At 40.4% G+C, this 24669-nt stretch overlaps 1 protein-coding gene across 3 annotated transcripts; it reads right to left on the bottom strand.

Moving 5' to 3' along the window:
* Positions 1-5630: 5630 nt before the first annotated feature.
* On the bottom strand, positions 5631-22693 carry st7l (suppression of tumorigenicity 7 like). 3 transcript variants are annotated; one of them, XM_061688035.1, is made up of 15 exons: positions 22514-22693; positions 20886-20968; positions 20404-20563; positions 20274-20328; positions 20074-20189; positions 19779-19857; positions 19145-19233; positions 17495-17595; positions 17271-17385; positions 17133-17205; positions 16949-17051; positions 11278-11428; positions 10740-10832; positions 10173-10312; positions 5631-7949 (listed from the first exon to the last, which is right to left on the bottom strand). In XM_061688035.1, the coding sequence occupies exons 1-15, from the start codon at positions 22680-22682 to the stop codon at positions 7854-7856; spliced, it is 1623 nt and encodes a 540-aa protein (XP_061544019.1). In that variant the 5' UTR covers positions 22683-22693; the 3' UTR covers positions 5631-7853. The 3 variants fall into 3 exon arrangements, with proteins under 3 accessions (XP_061544019.1, XP_061544021.1, XP_061544020.1); XM_061688036.1 differs by having other exon boundaries at positions 7900-7985; XM_061688037.1 differs by lacking the exons at positions 17271-17385; positions 17495-17595.
* Between the last annotated feature and the right edge of the window lie 1976 nt (positions 22694-24669).

Genomic DNA, 24669 nt, shown 5'->3' with positions numbered 1-24669 from the left:
GCCCCTTCAATCAAGTGAAAGCCAAAAGGTAAGCAGAGCTGCATTGAGCTTTGTCGGATGCACAGAGTAGCATTAACCAACAGCATCGGCTTCAAAGTTGCCAACCCGGCCCCGTTCTTTACCAGGCAGCTTTTGTATGAGAACATTTCACTTGCTTCAAGCATGTTTTCCTTAAAAAATCTTAGTACTATAAATTATGACGATTTAATCCTAGTAGTCATACTAGAGTGGGTCCAACTACTGGAGAAAAATTCCTTGTTTTTGACATCCTTGGCAAATAAAGATGATTCTGATTATGATTATGATTTCATTACTGGTTACGAACGTTTATCTTAAAATAATAAATACCATAATTCTACTGGTGTGTAGGTAGTATAAATACACTGGTTTTCAGACATTTGTGGGGGAATTTGAGGCTTTCTCTGTTTATGTGTTTTAAGAAATCTAGCCAAGTCAAATTTTCCTGGTCGATTGGCAGATGTTTGCTTGGATTAAGGAATATATTCCTCATTTCATTACTTTCTTTACTTGTTTTTAGCCCCATTTTTGCAGTGCATTCACCGCACACACACAGTTAACATTACAAACAACATATAATATTTGACGGTGTCGGAAAAAATTTCCACGACGTGCCGACGGCTCGCTTGATGGCACGAACGGCAACCATTTTTTTTGCCACTCTTAAGACATATTTTCCTCCCAATTTCCGAATCACTGGAGCTCAGGAAGGCTTCGACTGCAGTGCAGAGCGCATTCAAATAATGTTGATGAATATGTTTTATATTTTGATGGCATGACACTGGCTCACAGCCTATTGGCGGTCCTGGCCGCCACCCGGGGAGGTATTTTCACCTCGGCAATGCAGACCTTCCTGCGTCTATATTAAACCTTGTTGATCCATCCTGTGTCATTCTCCTCCCACTCAGCTACTACAAGCCATGATTGGGATGGAGACAATGCGAGCACCTACAGTAGGTCGGGGCGTGCTAAATAAGTTCAGCGGTTTCAGTGTCAGGTGACTTTCCAGCGACACAGTCGACAGACGGCGCATAGCAACAGTGTGACAAAGTCAACTGAATGACTGGCACCTTCAAACTTGGTTCTTCACTGTCATACATGTGTAAAAAAAAAAAACTGTTAAAAAAAGTTCAACACGTTTCAAAATAAATTAGACAATAAAATGTGTATTCAATCATATCTTTGAGGACGTACGATGAACATATGGAGGAACAGTCGTATTTGACCCCATCGTCGGTGCTGTTGAGTTAGCCGTATTGTACTGAGCAGCCTGGACAGAATGTGCGTACAGAGCGAACGATGGACTGCGGAGCTCATTTGCTGCATTTCGTAGATGCCATGGGCACAATATGTACAATCCCATTTCCAAGGAAGTTGGGACGTTGTGTTAAACATAAATAAAAACAGAATACAATGATTTACAAATCATGTTCAACGTATATTTAATTGAATACATTACAAAGACAAGATATTTAATGTTCAAACTGATAAACTTTATTGTTTTGAGCAAATAATCATTAACTTAGAATTGTATGGCTGCAACACGTTCCAAAAAAGCTGGGACAGGGTCATGTTTACCACTGTGTTACATCATCTTTTCTTTGAACAACATTCAATAAACGTTTGGGAACTGAGGACACTAATTGTCGGAGCTTTTTAGGTGGAATTCTTTCCCATTCTTGCTTGATGCACAGCTTCAGCTGTTCAACACTCCAGGGTCTCCGTTGTCGTATTTTACGCTTCATAATACGCCACACATTTTCAATGGGAGACAGGTCTGGACTGCAGGCAGGCCAGTCCAGTACCCGCACTCTTTTACTACGAAGCCACACTGTTGTAACACGTGCAGAATGTGGTTTGGCATTGTCTTGTGGAAATAAGCAGGGGCGTCCATGAAAAAGACGTTGCTTGGATGGCAGCATATGTTTCTCCAAAACCTGTATGTACCTTTCAGCATTAATGGTGCCTTCACAGATGTGTACGTTACCCATGCCATTGGCACTAACACAGCCCCATACCATCACCGATGCTGGCTTTTGAACTTTGCGTCCATAACAGTCCAGATGCCGGCGGCGCTTTTGCTTTGCATGGTAGAGTTTCAGGTTGCACTTACGGATGTAGCGCCGAACTGTATTTACTGACATTGGTTTTCTGAAGTGTTCCTGAGCCCATGTGGTGATATGCTTTCCACATTGATGTCGGTTTTTGACGCAGTGCCGCCTGAGGTATCGAAGATCACGGGCATTCAATGTTGGTTTTCGGCCTTGCCGCTTATATGCAGGGATTTCTCCAGATTCTCTGAACCTTCTGATGATATTATGGACCGTAGATGATGAAATCCCTAAATTCCTTGCAATTGTACGTTGAGGAACATTGTCCTTAAAATGTTCGACTATTTTCTCACACACTCGCCCCATCTTTGCCTGTGAATGACTGAGCAGTTCAGGGAAGCTCCTTTTATACCCAATCATGGCACCCACCTGTTCCCAATTAGCCTGTGGGATGTTCCAAACAGGTGTTTGATGAGCATTCCTCAACTTTCTCAGTCTTTTTTGCCACTGTCCCAGCTTTTTTGGAACGGGTTGAAGCCATAAAATTCTAAGGTAATGATTATTTGCTAAAAACAATAAAGTTTATCAGTTTGAACATTTAATAGCTTGTCTTTGTAGTGTATTCAATGAAATATAGGTTGAACATGATTTGCAAATCATTGTATTCTGTTTTTATTTATGTTTAACACAACGTCCCAACTTCATTGGAATTGGGGTTGTAGTTTTTACGATAAAATCAAGCAATTGTAAGTTAAAAATCACTTGGGCAATATACTATTAGTCTAACGATATCGAGTTTGGATGGCAAACTCAAGCATTCAGTGATAAAACATCGTTAGCATAATAGTATAGTTTCTTAAGTCAAATACCAAAGGTTTTTGAAAACGAAACAAAAACTTAATAATTAAGTTAAAGATGTCTGGGCAATTATACTATTAGGCTAACAATATGACATTTTTATGGTAAAATTGAGCATTTTTCTGGCAAAGTATCATTATTTTTATTTTTTTATGACAAAAAAAATCACAAAAGGTGTTTTTTGGGGAAATAGCTAGTGTTTTTGTGATAAAATAACTGCATTTCTGTTGCAACATTATCTGAGACAAATGTACATTTTTTGAGGGAAAAAAACATTTTTATGGTGAAACTGAATCTTTGTGATAAATTATGTTGGATGTAATGGCAAAATGTAATGGTTATTTTTAGCAATATATTGAGGTTTTGAGACAAAATATTGTTAGCCTAATAGAATAGTTGCCAGCGTCATATTTGAATGCTTTTGGAAAAGAAAAAAAAAAAAAAGACAACAAATTCAACAAACAAGATCTGTTTCCTAGATTCAACCTTTGCAGATTACCATGATGTGGATGATTGACATGAAGGATTATTTGTCTGTCGTCTGTGGTGATGTCACGAAAATACAAAGCAAACGCAAAACACATTCACTGAGCTGAAGTCTTGCATGACATTACCAAAGATGACGGTTGAGCACTTTTATCCAACTTTTCTTATAACTGCTTTTCAAGAAAAATTGTCGCTTTCCAAATGGTACAACCTTAAGTTTTAAAGCTTGTACTGTAGTAACATTCAGCCCACTTCAAATCAAAGTGCTGCATATTAGCCGCAAAAGCAATAAAACAGATAAATCCGTCACTTCTTAGTGATTTAAGTTAGGGGTGTACATGATCTCATTTGATAAAAACGATCCCAGTAGAATTTAAAAAGAAGTATCTGGAATATTTCTTCATACTGAGCAATTTCTAACCTAAAAAAAAAATATTTGGTGGTTTGTCACTTATAATAATTCACAATAAAAAGAGCACGTCCAAGGAGCCTCAAGTACAACTCTATCACATGATAAATATCTATACGCTAACTGGGAACCGTACTGTGTATATGCAGTAATGGAGAAATATCATGACGTCAATCTGCAAAATCGTGTTATTCTTGTAAGTGTATGCGGCCTACCACTAATGAAGACATTCATTTCAGCTCTAATGTAGCTATACTAGTGACTGATGGTAAAGAAAGCTATTGCGTAATCTTGACACCGTGACACACAATAAAATGAGCTTATTGTTTCTCCTCGCATATGAACGGACACACAATCGCGTAGTGTTCACATTTCATTACTTAGCTCAAACTAAACATGCTACAGAGCTGATCCCGGTGTGTGTGTGCGTGTTTGTGTGTATGCGCATGCGTATGTGTGCGCTGTGAGACAATATCTGATGTGTGACTGGCTTACAAACAAGACGCCTGCTACACTTTTGGTCAGTATACGCCTCCCGTTTTAAACTTGTGAGAGAACAGCTTTATTATATTGGTAGTTAACATTGCAAGAATGATTATATAGTAGAAGTATTTATTGGACAAAACCTTGTGCATTTCATGACAAAAATCCTGCATTATTGTGGAACACCTTTTACGTTTACGTGGCAAAATTTACTGTTCGTGTCACAAAAGCTTTTGTTGAAAAACATTGTTTTTGGAAAGAATTGAGTTATTTTTTGTCATTTTATGGCAAAATTCTAGTCTTTGTGACAAAACCTAGTTTTCATGGTATAATACGGTGTTTGGTGACATAACATTGTCACAAAATGACTATTAGTAGCGATTATTGAAGCATAATATGTAGTCGACATGGCAAAATCTTGCATTTTCTGGAAAACTATGTAGTATTCATGGGAAAATAGTGACAAAATATTGCATTTTTTTCCCTAAATATTGATAGCTGGACCTACATACAGTGTGCCTTGAGAAAAGAGTTTAATTCATTCCTTGACCACACTTGTATCTCAAATGATCTTTCATCACTGTATTGAATGGAAATGCCATTCATCCTCTGCTCTACCGTATGTGTTGCTTCAATAAACGCCAACTACTGATGCTAACGAGTGTGTCAATGGTGTTTTGCATTGTTTGTCAACATTAAGATAAGTGGACTTTCCTAAGGCAGCAGCGATGTGGTTGTTTTAAATAACAACAGGTCATTCTCTCTGTTTGACGTTTAGTGTGACAGTAAACTTCAAGTGGGAGTGGCAATAAATAGTTTGAAGCCTCTTTTTTTGTCATGGCAAAATCTAAAGTAGTGGTGCCAAAATATGTAGTTTTCATTAGAAGAGCTAGTGTTTTGTGGCAGAAAATTTTACTACCGACAATTTTGTGTCTTTACACAAATTAGTAGAACAAAGGACATCACGCGGGTTGTTCTTAGCTTTTCTTTGTGTGTGTAGCTCTTAACCATGAAGTGAAACGAATTTCACACACTTTCGCAACGAGCACAAACACTCGAGCAGCTTCAGACGGCCCTCGAAGGCACGAGTGTGCCCAGTGCGAACACGGCACTGATAGGTCGACCTAAAAGCACCCGCTGATGATTGTGAAGTGCTATAATCACAATGATGAGGCTCTGCTGGCGGCAGCTGGAACGCAACCCAATGTCCTGTAGGAGAGATTTGACGTTTCTGACTGGTAGACAAACGTGGCGTCGTGTGGATAAAAAAACCAAAAGGAAGCCCAGAACAACACTGGCGTAATGAAAACACCCCAAAACAAATATTCGACTTTCACAGGAGTCATTTTATTGGAAGTTTTGTTTCAAGCGCTTTTCAAACATGAGAACAGTCTCCTGCCTTCAGCATGTACTTTCACATTTCTGCTTTGTCTTATTACATAAGTAAGCTTTGACACATGGCCCTGCTTTTTTTTTTGTCGTTTATCAACAGCAATCAACAACAATACAATTAAAACAGTGTCTGTCGGAGATGAGTCAATGCCAAGTTCAGTTGTTTAAGGATGGGATGAAAAAAGGCACTTTGATTACTTTTGATTTCGACCAGTTATGAAATAGTACCATGTTACTGCATGTTCGTGGATGCCTTGTGCCTATTACAAGCTGCAAATGTTGTAATTGTTGTCAAAAAGTCAAGACATAGTTTCTCATGCTACTGAGTGAGAAAGTGTGACTTTTGTAAGGTAATGTGGCATCACAAAGGGGAAGGTTTGGGCACAATTTAATAGGTGGCAGGTTATTGATCAATTGAGTCAGAACTCTTCTCAACCTTGATTTCATCAAACCATAACAACGTTTCCCAAACGTAGGAAAATGTGCTACGGTCCGATGAAACCAAGGTTGACCTTTTTGGCCATGATTACAAAAGGTAAGTTTGGCGCAAACACAACACCATCATCATATATATAGTCATATTTGATTGACACTTAAGTAAGATGTGTTTTCAGCGCATTCAGCGGACATACCCACAACATTTGAGAGGCGATGGCTTGATTTTTTTTTTTTTTAAAACCATTTTCAAGCCTCATATTATATATTTGGCCTAGTTTTAATCATTCAAATTTGACAGGGCTGTTAACAAGACACTTTCCTGCGTTTACAATTTACAAGACATATTTTCAATTTGCAGGGACTTTAATGCATATGGATTATGTGTTAATGCAAGCGTGGAATTATATAAATAAAATTATAAAATGCATTTGTCGTGTATTTGGTGGGAGGCATTTATTTGTATTTTTGTATATTTTGTGTTTGCATTTTTTTTAGATTATTAAAAATTATAATTTAGATTAAGAGTTTAAAAAGATGCATATTTGAGAATAATATAATTTAGACAAAAATAAAAACAACTGAATAATATTAAACAACATTCAAAATTATCTTAATGGGCATTTAACACGTAAGAAAAATGGATAACTGTATTATTTACTCAACTGCTGAGAGGGGAGTTGTCTTTTAGGTGGAAGTCGTTTATTTGTAAAAATCAATTTTGGGGAATATTAGAAAATTAAAATGTTACATTAAGTGGATTTAAAATGAGTTAAAAATGGACTAGAGTATTGTACTTCTTACTCAACTGCAGATGGGGCAGTTATTTGCACGAATGTATTATTTTGCAATAATATTAAACAGTATTAGTATTTATTTCAACAGGAATTCAAACCAAAATAAAAATGGACTAATATGGACAGATCAAGCATAACGACAACAATAACGATTCAAATTCTAATCAGCTAAACTAAAACATAGAGCATATGGACACACGCAACATTGTGGAGTGATCGCCACATGTCGCAACATTGTTTTTATTCATGCGGCACGACTTAACACTTGAAGTAATCTGAGACATGGTTACCATGCTTTGCCAGGGGCTGCTGTTTTGGTGAGCAAAAGAGTTTAAATGCCGTTAATGGTTTAATGTCAGTGTGTGAACAAGATCATTCCAGTTACAATCCAATTTTTTTCCGATAGCCAGGCGTTTATTTGTCTTTGTGGATGATGCCAAATCAGGGCACTAAAGAAATACGGCAATTTTGTATTTCAGGTCATTAATGTGCAAAAATAATGTTCTTTCTTCTTCAGTTACATCAATATGGGGATGTATGTGTTGTTTTGTGATATTATGGTTAGTATTCTACTAATCTTACCCTTACTGAAGACACTGGAAGTGCTGTGCCAAACGGATAATGGCCATTTTTGGCTACACATAATGTGTACAACAACTTGTTCTTGTACCAGCTCAAAAATGGTGCAAAACATTTCAAATTCCCCTCGTGACAAATAAAATGTCGACTTCTTGGCCACACTGCAGGCAGCTGGAAGAGCGAGCATCTTAAGAGTGGTACTGACTGCTGTGTTGATACGACCCGGGCCAATATAATCAGTAACAAAGCAGCAAGTAGACAGTAATGCTGAGGACAGGAGAGCAACTTTGTTTTTTCCCAGTGTGTGTGTGTGTGTGTGTGTGTGCGTGTGCATGTGTGTTGGGGTCAGATCCGAGTTAGTTGGTGCCAAAAACTGGACGGCATGAAGCTTTCCATCTTGTCCGCAAAGAAGCCCAGTGGCGCGAACAGTGTGCTGAAGAACTGGAAAGGGAGGGAAGCTGAGTGCCACTATAGAACCTTTAGAAAGTGACAAACATTCTAACCACTGTTAGAAATTAGGCTGGATTAAAACAAGTAGGCCCAAGTGCCCAATTCCAATTTCATACCTACAGAATCTCACAAAACTGCGCGCACCCCTCACATTTTTGTAAATATTTGATTATATCTTTTCATGGGACGACAATGAAGAAATGACACTTGGCTACAATGTAAAGTAGTCAGTGTACACCTTGTATAAAAGTGTAAATTTGATGAGGCTCCATACTGAATTTCCAGTGACCAGTATGAGAGATTCCGAGCTCGTTCACACCAATTTTAACACACCTGATCCCTATTCACAACTGAGACCGAGTAACACTAACCTGTCGCATGACACCAGGAAGGGAAAATGGTTAATTGGGCCAAATTTTCACAAAGCGATGCGCTCACTTTTGTTGCCAGCGGTTCAGACGTTAATGGCTTCGCGTTGAGTTATTTTGAGGGGACAGTCAATTTATTGTTACACAAGCTGTGAAGTAGCAAAGTGTCATTTCTTCAGTGTTCATCAAAAGATATAATATTTACAAAAATGTGAGCTACTACACACACACACACACACACATATATATATATATATATATATATATTTATTTATTTATTTTTTTAAAAAACTATTTCCATATAAAATTTTCGTTTTCGTACAGAAGTTGGAACTTGCTGTAGTCCATTACTAACATACACTTATGCAGAAGTAAAGTAAAATGACACAAAATATTTGTATACAAAACACTTCTGGCCATAAATATAAAGCAATCAAATGAAAAACGGTAAGTTTGGCCATAACTGCATGTGCCTTTTTCTGCCACCATTTTGTCAAGCTGCACGTTGTTCATAACCTCAAAATGCCATATGTGGGGACCTTGTTAAATTGAGGACCACCTAAATTATGAATACAAAATAAATGTTGGGGGGGGGGGGGGGTAAATTTTGCATCCAACTCGATTAAACCTATATTGTAACTAACGGTAAGCATAAAAAGGGTGGTAGCCAATAGGATTGTAAAATTTCCATGGAGATTTAAGCAACGTAATTTTGGAAATAGTTCAGATTAGAAACTTTCCATGGGAATTGAGGGTTATTTCATGGAAAGGTATCCTATTGAAGCATAAATCAATATTTTGATTTGTCATAAGCAGACATGAAGGCAAAATAGATAGTGCTCCTTGCCCACATGCAAGCGCATTACAGTACCGTAATTGCTTAATTTTTATTTAGTTTTTTTAACTTCACTCGATCTGCAGCGTATCTGAAGCTGGCTCATACCTTAAATTTTGGCTCACAACACAAAGCAAAAAATAAATAAATAAAAGAAACGACAAAGTACTGCTGCACTTGCATGAAATCGGGATGTTTTAGTCAGGATTATGCTAAACTACATTCTCCCGTACTATACTTAAATTAAAATTTAGTAAATTCCTAGTTTATTTCGATCTATTGCCATAATCTCTTGTTAGTTCCCATGGAAAGTTTCCGACTTTGAAACTTCCTCAAATTAAAGTGAGATGACAAGCAAGATCTCTGCTCTTGTGCCCTCACTTGCATGTTTCCACCAGGAGCTTGAGAAAAATGTGTTTATCTTCAAAAAGGGCAGAGAAGACCTCGTGTCCCATCCCCCTTTGGTGGTTTTCAAGTAGTCCAGCTGAACATTTACACAAAAACCAGCTTGCCAAAGTTGAAATCCCATCTGTGCCTTATCTTTTCTCAAAACAAAACAAAAAAGGAGTACTCGATGTTCTCGGTGACTGTGTTTCGGCCTCATGTCAGCCGGACTAATAAACATGACGGCTGTGAAGTCAGATGCCCGCCAAACAACACCTTAGCTGTAAATAAACAGCACACGGAAGTCACGCACACAGGCTTTTATGCGGCTGTGTTTGCAATTGGCGACCAGCGATACCTTTGCCTGGGCTCGACCTAGTGGTGGCGGGGGAAGCGCTTTACACTTTACAGGCCTATGGCTCCCGTGAGCCGGACAGTAATGGAAGGCGGCAATTACTGCAGGAGGTTCACGTTGCAAATAAGATTATTTAAACTTGTTCAAAAAGGAAAAAGAAAAAAAAAAGGAGGGGTGGGGGGTTGGGTCAAGCGGTGATAAGCTCAAGTAGCCGGGGTAGCGCTGGGGGAGCCTTTTAAGGCGAAGAACAAGTGAGACGTGCGGATACTTACTGCTTTGGCGAAGACGCCCATGAGCTCGGGGAACTGATGTGTGAGCATGGCCAGCATGGCGGTGAAGGAGCAAAGGCCCGCGGTGAAGAGGATGAAGAAAGGCAGCTCTTTCTTTGGGTACACCGACACCTCGTGGAACGCTGGAGAGTGACACGACGGATTCGTGGTTTAAAAATCCACAAAAAAGAGTGTTTCATGGAGGCATACTGTGGTAACTTGACTTTCGAGATTGAATACTCAAAACTGTCCAGAGGTATACTGTAAAAGTGAATGTCGACGACTTCACCAAACATTTCAGTATGTGTCGGTTATTAGAAGCTAACTGGTAACACTACAGCTCCACTTGACATGATTGTGTTTCTGTGTTGTCAGTCACTTTGAAATGGCGTACCTTCACCCAGCCTGGCTGCCAAGTCATCGGGGGAGGAAATAGGCATGGGGGCAGTTATAATGTAAATTAGTTGTGCTGTTACATCAACCCCGGCAAAATCCAGAATGAAAATGGCAGCTAATTTACTTGGTTGTATAATTTCACACTTGATTCAGATGTTTTGGGCATTTACATACATGGTAGCAGCTCCCGATCTGCCGTTTCTGTGCATCCTGGGTAAGGGTAGAACAGGTGACCCTTCTCCAGTGGGTAGGGAATTATCCGAAAGGCTGCAAATATGTACACAGTTTAAAATAAATCAAATTCAACAGTTCAATTGTTTAAAAATAAATACATAAATACAAAATAAAAATCTAAGAAGCTAGAAATACATGGTCGTGTCTACTATGTATCCCGCTGGTCATCCTCCAATCGTTTATGATACTGTACATGTACTACGATCACCATAGGACCCCAACATGGTGTCTTTCTGGGAGACTTCTTTGAGTCTACTCATGACAGATATGCTTACGAAGCATAGCAGCTGAATTATCAAAGCCGATTTTTAGCAGTTATGCCCTTGACCCCTACTGAGTGTAAATGTACAATATGTGGTGAATTTTTCAGTATGAGAAAGACCACAAAGTGATCATTTATTTCACCTAATAGCAATAACGACTAAGAACGAAGCAATTTGTAATAGTGGACAACAGAGGAAGTGAAGGAGGTACTTACTGCCCTCCCATGTGCAGTGGAGAAGGTTTAAGGCACCTTCGGCCCTCTTCCAGTGCTGTAAGTGGAAGAACGCGTATGCCACCGCCTCGCTGTCACCCCTCTTCAGGATGTGCTCCGGCGGTAGGATTAGGCTCTTCATCTCTAACAAGTACTAAAAAAGAAGAAGATGACATCAAATATACTAAACATTCCTCGGGTGAACTGTTTATAGACAAAAAAGGCTCAACAGTGTCTACATGCGGTATGCTTCTAATCATTTAAAACTCAGAAAATGCAAACTAAGAATATTTTGTGCCTATTTAGTATTTTCTTTTGAAGCTATTTCAGCTAATTAATGGCTTCATTTGAATAAATATGTGTTGAATTTGCCAGAGGATATTTTAAATATAACCTTAGTCCAAATTGAAATTGTAAAGGAATGCTGCTTTCATGTTCATGGATCAAAATGCTTTTTAAAATATTTTTTGATTGGACGTTGAATAATTTTTTCTATGTAAGCATAGTGGCATTTATATGATAAAAGTACATTTAATACTTGATGTGTATTTCAGTTTGAAGTAGTTTTAAAAGAGTAAAAGGATGTATGTGTCATAACCTCAACATAGAGTGCAGTGGACATAAACTAGCTATATATTAAAAATAAAAACAGATGGGATAATCCAGTTCTACGGTCTTTGAAAAAGCAAAGTAACCAACTGTGAAAGTCTATATTCTTTTGATGGCCTCCAATGGGATGATCCAATGTGCTCCTATATCACGCTGATGTGACTTAGCTTTAAAAGCAAAAAAAAAAAAAAAGTCTTCCCTTTGTGGTCTAATCAATCTCTTTCATTTACTCCCCCTCTACTCCTTTTCTTCCGCCTCACTGACTATATCCTATTGTGCAATTCCCTCTGGCAAACTCCCAGCAGATTGAAAACATACTTTGCTCATGTGAGGTATTTAGCAAGAGCCTTCTTTTTCGCAACGCGGGAGGGTAAGGCTTCCCAAAGAGAGGTGTGTTATTGTTCCACTACAGTACAGTGATTCCGTGCATGTGGAACTCCCCCCCCACCTTGTTGTAACTTTGTCCTCGTGACTCAGTCGGCTCACTGGGCTGACAAACGCAAACCCAATCCCACACGGAGAACTTCAGACGTCCGTATTTTAGACGTACTCAGTAGACTTTGATGAACACGCCAGGCTCTATCTGTCATGTCTGTGGTTTCCAGTGTGGCAGGACTCCATGTAAAAAAAAACAGCATTGCACCCGCCCCTCCCCGGGGCTAGATTCCCGAGCGGCCAGCTTCACAGCGCTCTGGATCTCAGACACTTCGGGAAGGTTACCCCCCTTGCCCCTTCCCGAGCTAATCCTGTCTAATCCCCTCCCATGGTCACAGGCTCATCCAGCCAGCCCGGGCAACCATGTGGCCCACGCTTGGCCATCTCTGCCTCTGTTTACCATCTGACTCTCGTTCATCCATGTCAGACGTGTCCTTTCCCCTTGATTTATCCCCTACTGGAGGGCCATGTCCGAAGAACCGAAGTGGTACAACAGAACCTCCGAAATCCAACAACACTTGGACTTCTACGTGGAAACTAAGCCTCAAACTAAACCGCCATCGTGTTAGAACAGCAAATCTCACAAGATTTTAGCTCAGCGAGTATCTAAAGGTGCAATTCCACAAGTATTTTGCTTTTTATTGGACTTTTTCACTGTTTTTTTCAATCCTACCACAGTAGGGTGATGGCAGTGAATAGATGTAATTGAGACGTTATGATATTTATTTTCATTTATTTTCAATTACAATTTTGACAAAACGTTCCATGTATTCATACTTTCTCAACACACGCATATGCAATGCTAAATGCAGGAGTCATCATTGCTAAAACTTAGACTTGGCTATCATTTTTTAATGGTGCAAAGGTTTCCTCAAAATGGACAATAGTTTTCATGAATATCTCCCAAATAGGAAGCATGGTGGCTCGTGGTTAGCGCGACATCCTCATAGTTCTGAGGTTCAGGGTTCGAATCTCTAAACTCTTGTCTGGAGTTAGCATGTTCTCCGGGTCCTGCGGCTTGTGATTGTGAGTGTGAACGATTATTTGTATATATAGGCCCTGCGATTGATTGGCTGGCGACCATTGCAGGGTGTACCCCGCCTCTCTTGCCAAAAGTCAGATGGGATAAACTGCAGCTCACCCGCCACCATAATCTGAACAGGAGCTATAGGAAATGGATGGCTGAATGAATCTCACAAAAAAACCTTCTTAAAGCCCTTTGCCATGTTCCAACTGAAAGGATAGCTATACAACACATAGAAATTCACTTCAACTTTGAAATCTGTGCTTAAACATACCTGGTTTTATCAACACGTTTTGGAAAATGCTCTAAAACAAAGTTTATGTATGGCCAAAACACACACACACACACACACACACACACACACACAAAAAGCCAACCGTGCTCAATGCACATGGCCCAAGATTGATCATTCAGAGAGGCTCAGCTGTCCCTGCTTGCATACCGCAGCATTAAACCTGGTGACACCTCAGTTCTCTGCACCGGCCTGCAACCCCCGCCCTCCCTCGCCTCTCTTGTTCTCAGATCCGACTCTCCGCTCGCTGTCGCCTCTTTGATGAAGGGATTGAGTTTCATGTGCTCTCCTTTTATCCCTGGGCACTTCTAAGACCGGAGCATAACTCATAAACCGCCTACTGACTCTAATCTGCAGCCTCTTTTACAAATGGAACAGGCCGAGGAACAATGGCATCAGGGCCTGTAATTGGCTCTTTATGACTCGTAATACACACACAAAAGTGAATTTCATAGGTTGAGTAAACACCTCTGTGCAAAGTGGCCGAGAACTGTCTCAAAGCAAAATCTTTTTTTGCCTCAACTCAATCTGTCTTTATTCCATGCGCCGGCCTGTGACTCCGCGTCCATTTACGAGCGAAAAAAATCTTTTGGAGGTAAACACATCAGAGCCCTTGAATCCAGACGGGGGACTGTCAGCCGCAATGAGGTGAGAGGGGAAACTGTCAACCAAAGTGGCGCAAACTAGTGAGGTATCCGGGGGGCTGAATTGGTTTTGGAGGCCAATGTAAATGTAAAGCAGATTGGCATAGCCAGGAAACTTTATCAGCTAAACCAACAAGCTGCGGGATGTCAGCTTCCAAACCACGCAGAAGAAGTAGAGGGGCTGATTGAAATGGTTGGAGGACAGAAAAGATGAGGGGAATACGAGGGAACAGTGCCCTTTGGAAGACTACTACATTCTGCGGTGTGACCCGCTGTGGCGGTCATCGTTTCTAGACAGCCTTTAAAATCATTACACCTCTTGCTTTGGCGTCAAACAATCCTTGGGAGCTAGAAAAAGACAAGATGAATTTACGTCCACAAAGTCAAAAGCGGGTTTAAACGGGACGTAGGGAGCATTATCCTCCACAATTTAAAACAATGCACAAGTGTCTTAATAACATGTCTGTGACATGCTTTTTGCCAAAATATCCCAAGCAGCAAGAATTACTGTGTTACCATGACGACCGGGAGCGGCACGAGACGGTTGGGAGGAGGCAAGCAGCAACTAGTTGGGAAGTCCCAATCAAGACGGTAAAATCATTATTGTATTTTCACTCATGGAGGCAGGACCCAGCCACCAAAAGACATTTGTCAATTAGTGTGCAGATCCTTGCATGTGGCGCAAGCAGCAGACACATCGCCAAACTTATTAATGTTATACTTTAAATCGAGCAGCACGGTTGGGTAATGGTCCACACGTCTGTCTCACAGTCGAGGGGTTTGACTCTCACGTCAAGCCTTCATGTGCGGAGTTTGTGTATTCTCCCTGTGCTTGTGGGGGTTCTCTCATGGGAATCCCACTGTCTCCCACATCCCAAAACCATGCATGTTCGGTGATTGGCTGGCGATCGGTCCGGGGTTGATCCTGCATCTCTGCCAAAAGTAAGATATGGGAGGCTCTCGCAAACCCGTAACCCTAATGAAGACAAGTGGTAGAGAAAATTAATGATGTATGGATGGGATAAATTGGCAGCCAGTCCTGGTTGGATCCCTTTTCTCTTGCCATAGGTCAGATGGGAAAGGTGCCAGGTACCCCATGACCCAAATAGGCACAAGCGGTATAAAAAACGGATGGATATGACCTGTGATGAACTGCCAATCAGTCCAAAGTAGAGTCCGCTTCTCTCACCAAAAGTCAGCTGGAAAAGGCTCCAGATGATGCACAACACTAATGAGGACAACTTGTACAGGAATGTCATTGAATTTCTACCAGTCCAGGGTGGATCCCATTTCTCTCAACTTAAGTCACCAATGACTTTGAGTACAATCGTTACAAAAAAATGACAGATTCTGAACTCCTGTTTCCACACCAGTTATCAGACTCATACTGCCCACAGGAGTTGTCCCATTGCATGGACGCTTAACATCCCATTGTTGAGATCAAATACTAAACATGACACTATACGTTTTCCTTCCTATCTGTAATGTATGCATTTTGTTAAGTAGTTCAACAGCTAAAAGCGCTGAAGGGGTCCCTTTGTAATGCCGGCACACGTTTCTGGCAGTTCAGGCTCTGTCGTGCTCGAGCAGGTGACGAGAGGCGGATGAGGGAACATGAGAAGCTAAGAAGCAAGATGAGGGTGTCTGATGAGAGGCCTGTGGGCGCACAGTGCTAGGGGGTGGAAAGATGATGAAGATGAGGGCCCTCACACTAAAATCAAAGGTTGGATCAAAGCGCCACAGCGACATCTCCAATCCAGCAACCACCCCCACCTGGTGCACACAAATACGCCGATTCCCTTTCTCTCACACAGATATGACGTTGGACCTATTGAACGACATCCTGGCACAGAAGTGATACTGTTCTCCAGATTATATGAAAGACTGGCAAAGATCCAGTTTCATGACTCATGTGCACGTCCAATAAAAGTCGGCGGATGTAACCACACCCATCAAACACGCAATATGTTGTCAGAATCATCGGTCAGGTCTGTGCGGGAGTGAACCCAAGTGACGTCACACTGCCCTCTGCTGGAGTGATGGTAGTAGTTTTAGAGGGAACGTTACATCCGCTATTTACAAGGGCTCCTCAGTTTACTTGGTGCCATTCCTACAGTGGCGACGAATTTGTACGCAAGTTGGCATGTGCCCTAGCTTCAGGTGTGAAAAAAAAATACTATAAACTATAATTTCATGATGAAATTTTTTATATATGAATTTAAAAACAAAACACACACTGCTTTATATTTTTATGTTGCACATCACACAGTGAACCAGATCAGACACATGCAGGCATGCAAGAACATGTTAAAGTGAAAGGGGAGCACACGGTACTGCATCTCTTGACGTGGGGCCGTGGAGAGAGTGCCTTGCTCAAGGGCACCTCGGCAGTAGCCAGGAAACAGGCTGGCATTTCTCCTACTGCTAGTCGCCATTTTTACATTTGCTCCAGGTCCAAAAGCGCAAGCCCTTACAGCTGAGCGGCTGCTGCCCCAAAGTTTTATTTGAAGTTAATTATGACTTTGTTACTACGGTAGTGATAGACCACGGAACCTTCTGACAAACTCCTGTTACGTCGCCGCCATAGGAACGCAGCACCGTCATAAACCGAAGACCCCGTGTAGCACATGTAACCGCTGACAGGACTACGTCTCAGTGTGGCCCACTGACCTTGGGCACATGCGGATTGAACTCCACTGCTCTGTGAATGGCCTCCACGGCGTTCATTTCGGCGGTGCTGAGCCCCCGCCGCGACGCCGCCTCCGGGGAGAACCTGACAAAATAAAAGCACGGATGACACGAGAACCGCCTTTGACGTTTTTATTTTCTCGCCGTGAGATGGATGGAGACGTACTTATCCGACACTGCCCGCGCTTTCAGCAGGGCGGACGTGTAGCATATGGTGGCCGATTTCGGGAGGCTGATGTCTACGATGGAAACAGCGAGGACATAAAAGGGGTGTAAGAGCTGCGGGGGGGCAGTGCAGTCATACCGTCGTATTTGGCGAGGACAGCCTGGACGTCGGCGTACGCCTGCAGCTCAAGGAGCGCCTCCAGGAGATTTTCATGTATATTTAACATCCCTAACAACGGGAACTCCTTCATTAACTGTCGGGGATACAAATGAATCAAAAAGCTCATGTTTTTTTATACAGTTCTTGCGTTGATGTCACTTCACTTCACAGTACCCAATGTTGTGATTGTGTTCTCCGCTTACGTCTCTCATCATTTTCACAGCTTCTTTGATACGTCCAAGCTTGCGGGCGCACATTGCCAGTCTGCGTTTAATGTAAACCAGCAGGTTGATATCTTTGCCTGCTGCAAAACACAAGAGATCAACCAACAAAACATACGAGATGGCGTGTACGGCAAGGTGCCACAGCACTGAATTATGGAGGTACTGAAATTGTTGTAATTGATAAATGTTAAATGCCATATTTTGGTAAAACTACTTGAAATGGACATATTCATGGGAAATTAACTTTTTACTGCTTGCATAAAAATAATTGGGTCTCTGGCATGCCTGCCCAACTCTTAAAAGGGAAATTAAACAACAAAGTAAATCTCCTGGAAGCCGCATATTCCTGAAATTGTATCTGTAAGCCGTGCTCAATTTTGCCATATTGTGATGTCACAGTGGGGCCAATTTACATCATACCACCCCGAGACTGCATTTCTCCGCCGATGACTTGGAACCTGGGCTGGTAAGCATCTGATATTTTCAGGCAATGGCCAGCGTACAGCTGCCCAATTACAGGGAAGCCTGTCATTGTCTCATGTCATAGCCAAAAGGTAAGCAAGACTTCAGTGATTATTGTTACAGGTTTTTAGTTTTTTGATGGAACAAACCATGACATATATTCAGGTTACAAACAGCATGCAATGACTAGTTCGCACAGCAGCGTAAGAATACAGCATCACGTGACACAAGAAAGCACGCTCAGTTACTGACGTACGTTTCATTTTTTTTTTTCCATTGCATTTTTTTATTTTTGTTCGAGAAGTTTTTCATACTAATATTTACTGTATTTAAGACTTGAGACCATAGCATCATTCCTACTTACATAAAAATTATGTCGTTGCTGTAGAAATCAGATATACACATTTGCTACACAAGGGGTTCTCAAAGTGTGGTATGAATACCTCTAGTGGTACATGGGCTCCCTCTAGCGGTATGTAAAAGAATCAGAATTAAATGCTCAAACTACATGTTACAGTGGCTTCAACTTTTTTTTAATTCAGTAATGTACACTTATGTACAGTTCAGTTGTATTCAGCTTTTGAGTTAAAATACATTTGCATTTAATCTTTTAGAACTGTTTGTTTTCAAACATTTATCTACAATTTGCAATCCATTGTGTGTAATCCATTTTAACAGAATCATTTAAATAGTTTTTTTTATTTTCCGGTGTTCAAGTACAGTGTTAATTTTCAAATTGTGCATAATGTTACAGGTTTACAATAATATTAAATATTAATAGTTAGGAATACAACCTCAGCCTCATTTCTGATGACCACTTAGGCTTACAACGCTACCGTATTTTAATGTCGGTCATTATGGTGGTACTTGTGGAGACAAGTATTTTTTTTTGGTGGTACTTAGTGCAAAGAGCTCATTGGTCCCCTAGGACAATAGTGTGGGGTGGTGACCAGTGGCTTTTTTGCATGAGACAGAACCATGCTGCCCCCCCCCCCTCCCCTCCCCTCCAAAAGTAAATGATTTGAAATCCAATGCGTTGGTGACTGAAGGAAAACACCACAAATCAGAGCACTCAACTCAAATAATGATGAATAAACTGAGTAACAACAAACATAATAATCATCATACACACTGTATACCATGTGTTCAATCAAATCCATTTCCTACCGATGCTTAAAGCTTTTTTAAAGAGGCGCTCAGCTTCCGTGATTGTTGTGGCTTCTTCCTCGGCGAGAAGCACGTAGGCTGCCGCACATCTGCAGAAAATGAAAAAGTTACCATTGATACTCGGCAATCTTTTTGTACAAGACGACGATCACATTTAATCCAATAGTGGCCATCCCTCTAATAAACATCGTGCCACATACTCAAAAGAAACACCTCACTTTTCTGTGAAAAAAAAGGGCGGACGCAACCATATTCACCTCTATTATTCACACACCGATGTTAAAGCTCCAACTGCTGAGCCCATTTGAACTCTGCTGCTAACCAAAGCAGCAGCACCAAAGCCCATGAAGAGCCTCTTCAGATGAATTCAGATTTGGAGTTGTAAATAAGACATAATGTCGAGAATGGCGTGCCAGTATGTGGTCCCCCCACAATGTTGTCTGGTTCAGCCCAGTCTGCCGTTTCCCATAATAGTATTTTTTAAATTTGGTTTAGACTCCACATTCACTTTACATCTGATGCAATACACCAATAATGTCATTCAATGTGATTCCAAAAATGCCTTCATAAAAATAAAGCACCGCCCCCCGCATCTGCAGTACATACACTCGTACTTTTTAGGAGTAGGACTCACTCGTGGTTCAACTCTATGGCCTGGTAAGCTGCTCTGATCCTGGCTTGAGGGTTTCTTTCCCTCCAGGCCTTCTGCATGACTGTAGGGATAAAAAGCAACTCATATCGCAACATATTCACTTATTCAGTTGTGTGTGCGGATACTTGTGCGTGTCTTTTTTTGTGTCTGTATGTGGGATTGCATGAGTGTGTGAGAGTCAGACTGTATGTGTGAGAGACAGACAGCGTGTCTCTTTGTTTGTGTTGGTGTGCATGTGCGCTTGCTTTCGTGTTCCGTGGGACTGACGGACACTCACCCGAATCCTCAGGCCTCAACTGCTGGGTGTCTCCTATGAAAAAGGTCTGATGGTCTTGAGCAGACAAGTTCATGTCGTAGTATGTCAGCGGTTCTTTTCCCGTCACCCACGTGTACCTGAGTCCCACATATTTAAAAATATTAATAAAACCTTCAGGGTAAGTATGCAGGAACTATCATGTATTATGGGTTTTTCATTACCTGTTGTATTCTGCTCCTCGGAACAGGTTCAAAGGATTCCTCCAGACTTTACACTCTATGAGAGGAACGCATAATATTAGTCGTGTCAGTAGTAAAGATTTTACGGTTTAAAGGTGCGTCTGTTTGTTACCTGACACGCTGGGCCTAGGCTCTGCCTCCCCATTGACGGACGAGAAGAGACCAGTGGTGGAGCTGCTCTCCACTCCGCCGAGGAGGGGGCGCAGGTGGCTCACAGAGACCTGCTCGATGAAGGATGTCCCATACTTCCGGAAGTACCACCACTCAAATATCTGCGACAGGGAACATTTACAAAATGTTCATGTGATAATACACAGTTGCAATGGTATATGACTATCATATATCCGACACAGCATTATATAAGTTTAAACAACAAACAACAAACAACAATGAGGCCAACTCAAGTAAAACTTTCTTTTGTATGACATTTGATCATTTATCAAGTACTGTTACAAACATAAACAATGTGAACTCGGTCCAAATAATTGTAACTGTAATCTAGTTATATTTTATATATTTTTTATGTTACATCATTTGGCTGAATACTGCAACACCTACTATTAAAAACAATAACAATAATCATTTTTAACTCACAAGGATGAGTCCAGAGATGAGGGAAGAGGTCCCAGTGAGAGCCACGTAGAACTTGGGGGTCAGTGTATTCAAAAACAGCGACGCTGAAACAACAAGTTCAGATAGGTCTCATTAGAGACAAAAAACACAAACACAAATAGATTGATAAATAGAGAGAGAGAGAGAGATATTCACTATTGAATATCGAATAATCAGAAAAAATATATATTTTGCATTCAAATTTTATTGTAAAATCTTTTTTTCCCACTTACTGATTATTGACCGATCATTTTTGTTGATTTGGTATTGTTTAATGATTAAATAACAACAAAATAAACAACAATTAAGCAATATCACACAAGAGAGAGTGACATTGTACTCACCAATCTTTTTGAAACTGGGAGTACTTCTTCCGTACTGATAAAATTGAAGGGCTATTAGTGTGATATACACTTCTGAGGCTCCTTCATGATCAACTATGTCAATTACAGGTTATTCATACTATGACTACAAATGATTATTATTTCCCCAATAGATTAAATTTAACTGACTATTATTTTTCCAAATATTGCTTTTGATTCAGTTACTGGTTTGGTTCGTCACGGAAGGAAAAAAAACGCTAAATGTTGATTATTGTTTTCCAAAGTTTTGTAAGATGTTTGCAAATTGTCTTATTTTGATGAAACACTTGATAATCTGTCTGTTTTCATGAAGGCCGACAGAAATCAGAGATTATTTTACTATTGAGAGGCTGAAGACTGAGAATTTGGACAAATCTATGCTAAACAATGGAGCTAAACCGGTGATATCAAACATACGGCCCGCGGGCCAGAACCGGCCCTTCAGGGGGTCCAATCTGGCCCGTGGGGATCGAGAACACATTTACTGCCATTTTTCAATAAAAGTAACTTTTGTTGCTAATTTTGTCCATTGGAGGGTGCACTGACAACACTTAGATGACATTGATGCACTTGTTAAATTTCAGGAGCACACTAATATATAATGCATGCATGATTTGCAACAAGATAATAATGAATAAATGTGAATATTTTCCGAAAGTACTTGTAATCATTTGCACAAAAACAATGGGGAACATTTTGAATAGTTATTACTTATGGATTTTTAAGACAAAAACATTGTGGTCCGACCTGCTAGAGATCAAATTGGGGTGAATGTTGCCCGCTAACTAAAATGAGTTTGACACCCCTGCACTAAACAATTAATCAGTTAACCAAAGTTGTCAATTGATTTAATAATCCTTCAGTTGTCGATTAAATGTTGCACCTCTAATGGACAGACAGATAGTATATAGTAAAACAGGTAACAAGCTAGATAGAAAGCTATAGCCACATATAGCATCACCATTTAGAATAACGATGCAATGATCAATGTTTAAATATGAATGTACTGAGGTAATAATAATCAACTAAATGTCTATTATTAAAGTCAATAATAAAGAAGATAGACAAAATGTACATTATAGAGCGCCAAGAAAGCTTCAATGCTAAACTAAGCTCTTCAAGAAAACCAGAAAGCAACGGCGTACTGAACAAGCAGGTGTCAAAATACTGTCACATCTATGTTTGATGGCAGCTAGCACAGGCTAGCGGAAGGCTAACAAAAGCTAACGAGAAAAGGCGTCCATTCACCCGAAGTGAGGCTTTCGTGCAGTTTGAGCGGACTCCACAGCACGTAGATCATGATGAACACCATGCCGAACCATACGAAGCACACGTACGTCCACGACCACGAGAGCCACGACTTTAACTTGTCTGTGAAACCGTGAGATTGGGGATTACTGCCAGTGGAGTCCTCCATGTTTTCTCACCCCCCAGTCCCCGGATGTCAGTAAACACACCACTCACGTGATCACAAATCAAGACGAGCTCTCGTTTTTTAAATATTTAAATTTGAAATAAAATGACAAACAAAAAAGCCGCAGTCGCTTAAAGAAAAAAATAATAATTCAATAAATTAAACAGATAAATATATTTCCAGACGATCTATCATTTTTTTTATTTCTTTATTTGAATAAACTTTATTGAAACAAGCATTTAAAAAAACATTCATTCAGTCGCAATGTCTTAAATCAACTATATTTCCAGATGTTCTACCATTCTTTGTTAGGTTTTAAATAAATTGTTTTTAAATAATCATTTTGCAATATCAAACAATATAACAATATATTTCACGTTTTGTTTGTTTTGTTTGTTTGTTTGTCTGTTTATTTCATGTCAAATGTTTTACCAGATGTTCTTTTGGTGTGTGTGTGTTTTTATTTAATTTTAGTTGAGAAAATCCATAATCTATTATGGATTTTCCTGGAAACTTGACCAGAATGTGCTGTTATTTACAGCCAGCTGGTGGGGCTATTGCATATATAATACAGTCATTTGAGCTACAGCTGTTTGAGCTGAATGCCCCCCCGGGACCCCTCCCCTCCCCGCTCCCCTCACCCCACCCCTTTCTTCACAGATGGAAATCATCTTTTGAGCTCACATTATACAAATTAAGCCCAAGCATTTAGGTAGAAATAATAATTTGATCCCCTGCTGAATATATAAGTTTGCTCACTTAGAAATAAATTTCAGTCTGTCATTTATATATATATATCATTTATATGTTTATTGATCATGGTAAATCTAAATCAAGAATGCATGAGTATTTAATCTCCGAGCAATACATTAATTATTTCATGGTGGAGTAGTCATTATTGGCAAGCACAGCGATGAAACCTTTATTGCAGTTGGTGACACAGCTCAGGTGAGATTTTGGCCAGAAAGCCCTTCAAGTTTCTCGGCTGCTGCTTGGAAACTCCAAAATTCATCTCCTTCTACGAGTGTTCTACTGGTTTGAGGTGACCGTAATATTCTTGTAGAGTATATTTGTGTTCTCATCATGCTGGAAGACGAATCCATCACCCATCTTTGGTCTTCTTGCTTAGAAAGGGAGGTTTGGGGCGCATTCATTGGACCCAAAACATAATATTTCCACCTCTATTCTTGACCGTGAGGATGGTATTCTTTAAGGTCTTACATTTGTTTTTTTCATCCTCCAAACCTGGTCGGTGGAGATGATGCCAAATATCTCAACACTGGTTTCATCTGATAACAGCAATTTCCTCTTATCCTTTTCTGAGTCATTTAGATGTTCACCAATGAGGAGCAGGACCTTGTGAACACTGCAAGATTTCAGTCCATTCCAGTGCAGTGTTTTACCAACTGAGGTCCCAATGCCTTTAAATCAACTTGCTCCTGCCATGTACTTGTGGGCTGCTCCCTTAACGTTCTCATTATCATACTCACTCAACGAGGTACAATCTTGCACGGAGCTCCAGACGCAGGGAAACTGGTGATTATTTTCTTCAACTTTGGAATAATGGCTCCAGTAGTTTTCACCTTCTCACCAAGCCTTTTGTTGATGGTTTTGTAAACTATTCCAGTCTTGTGCCCATTTATAATCTCTTGCCAGACAGCTTTTGTTGGCTCCTTTAGTCTTTCCCATGATGGTGTAGACTGGAAGGTACGAAATTGATTCCTTAAACAGATGTGGTTTGTATACATGATGAGTTGAGATCAGGAGTATTGGTCATGTGGTTGTTTTTGCACAGCTGTCTAAATGCATGGGCACCGGCCAGTCTGTGGGAGCCAGAATTCTGGTGGAGTTGTATGGGATCAATTACTTATTTTATTACATTTTTCATGCACATTTTACTGATATTCTGTTTATACTGTACCACCCATCCATCCATCCATTTTTTTATACTGCTTATCCTATTCAGGGTCGCGGCGACCTCGAGCATATC

The sequence above is a fragment of the Phycodurus eques genome, chromosome 10, assembly GCF_024500275.1.
Source record: "Phycodurus eques isolate BA_2022a chromosome 10, UOR_Pequ_1.1, whole genome shotgun sequence".
Taxonomy (NCBI): Eukaryota; Metazoa; Chordata; class Actinopteri; order Syngnathiformes; family Syngnathidae; genus Phycodurus; species Phycodurus eques.
This window is presented reverse-complemented; position numbering and strand designations above follow the sequence as displayed.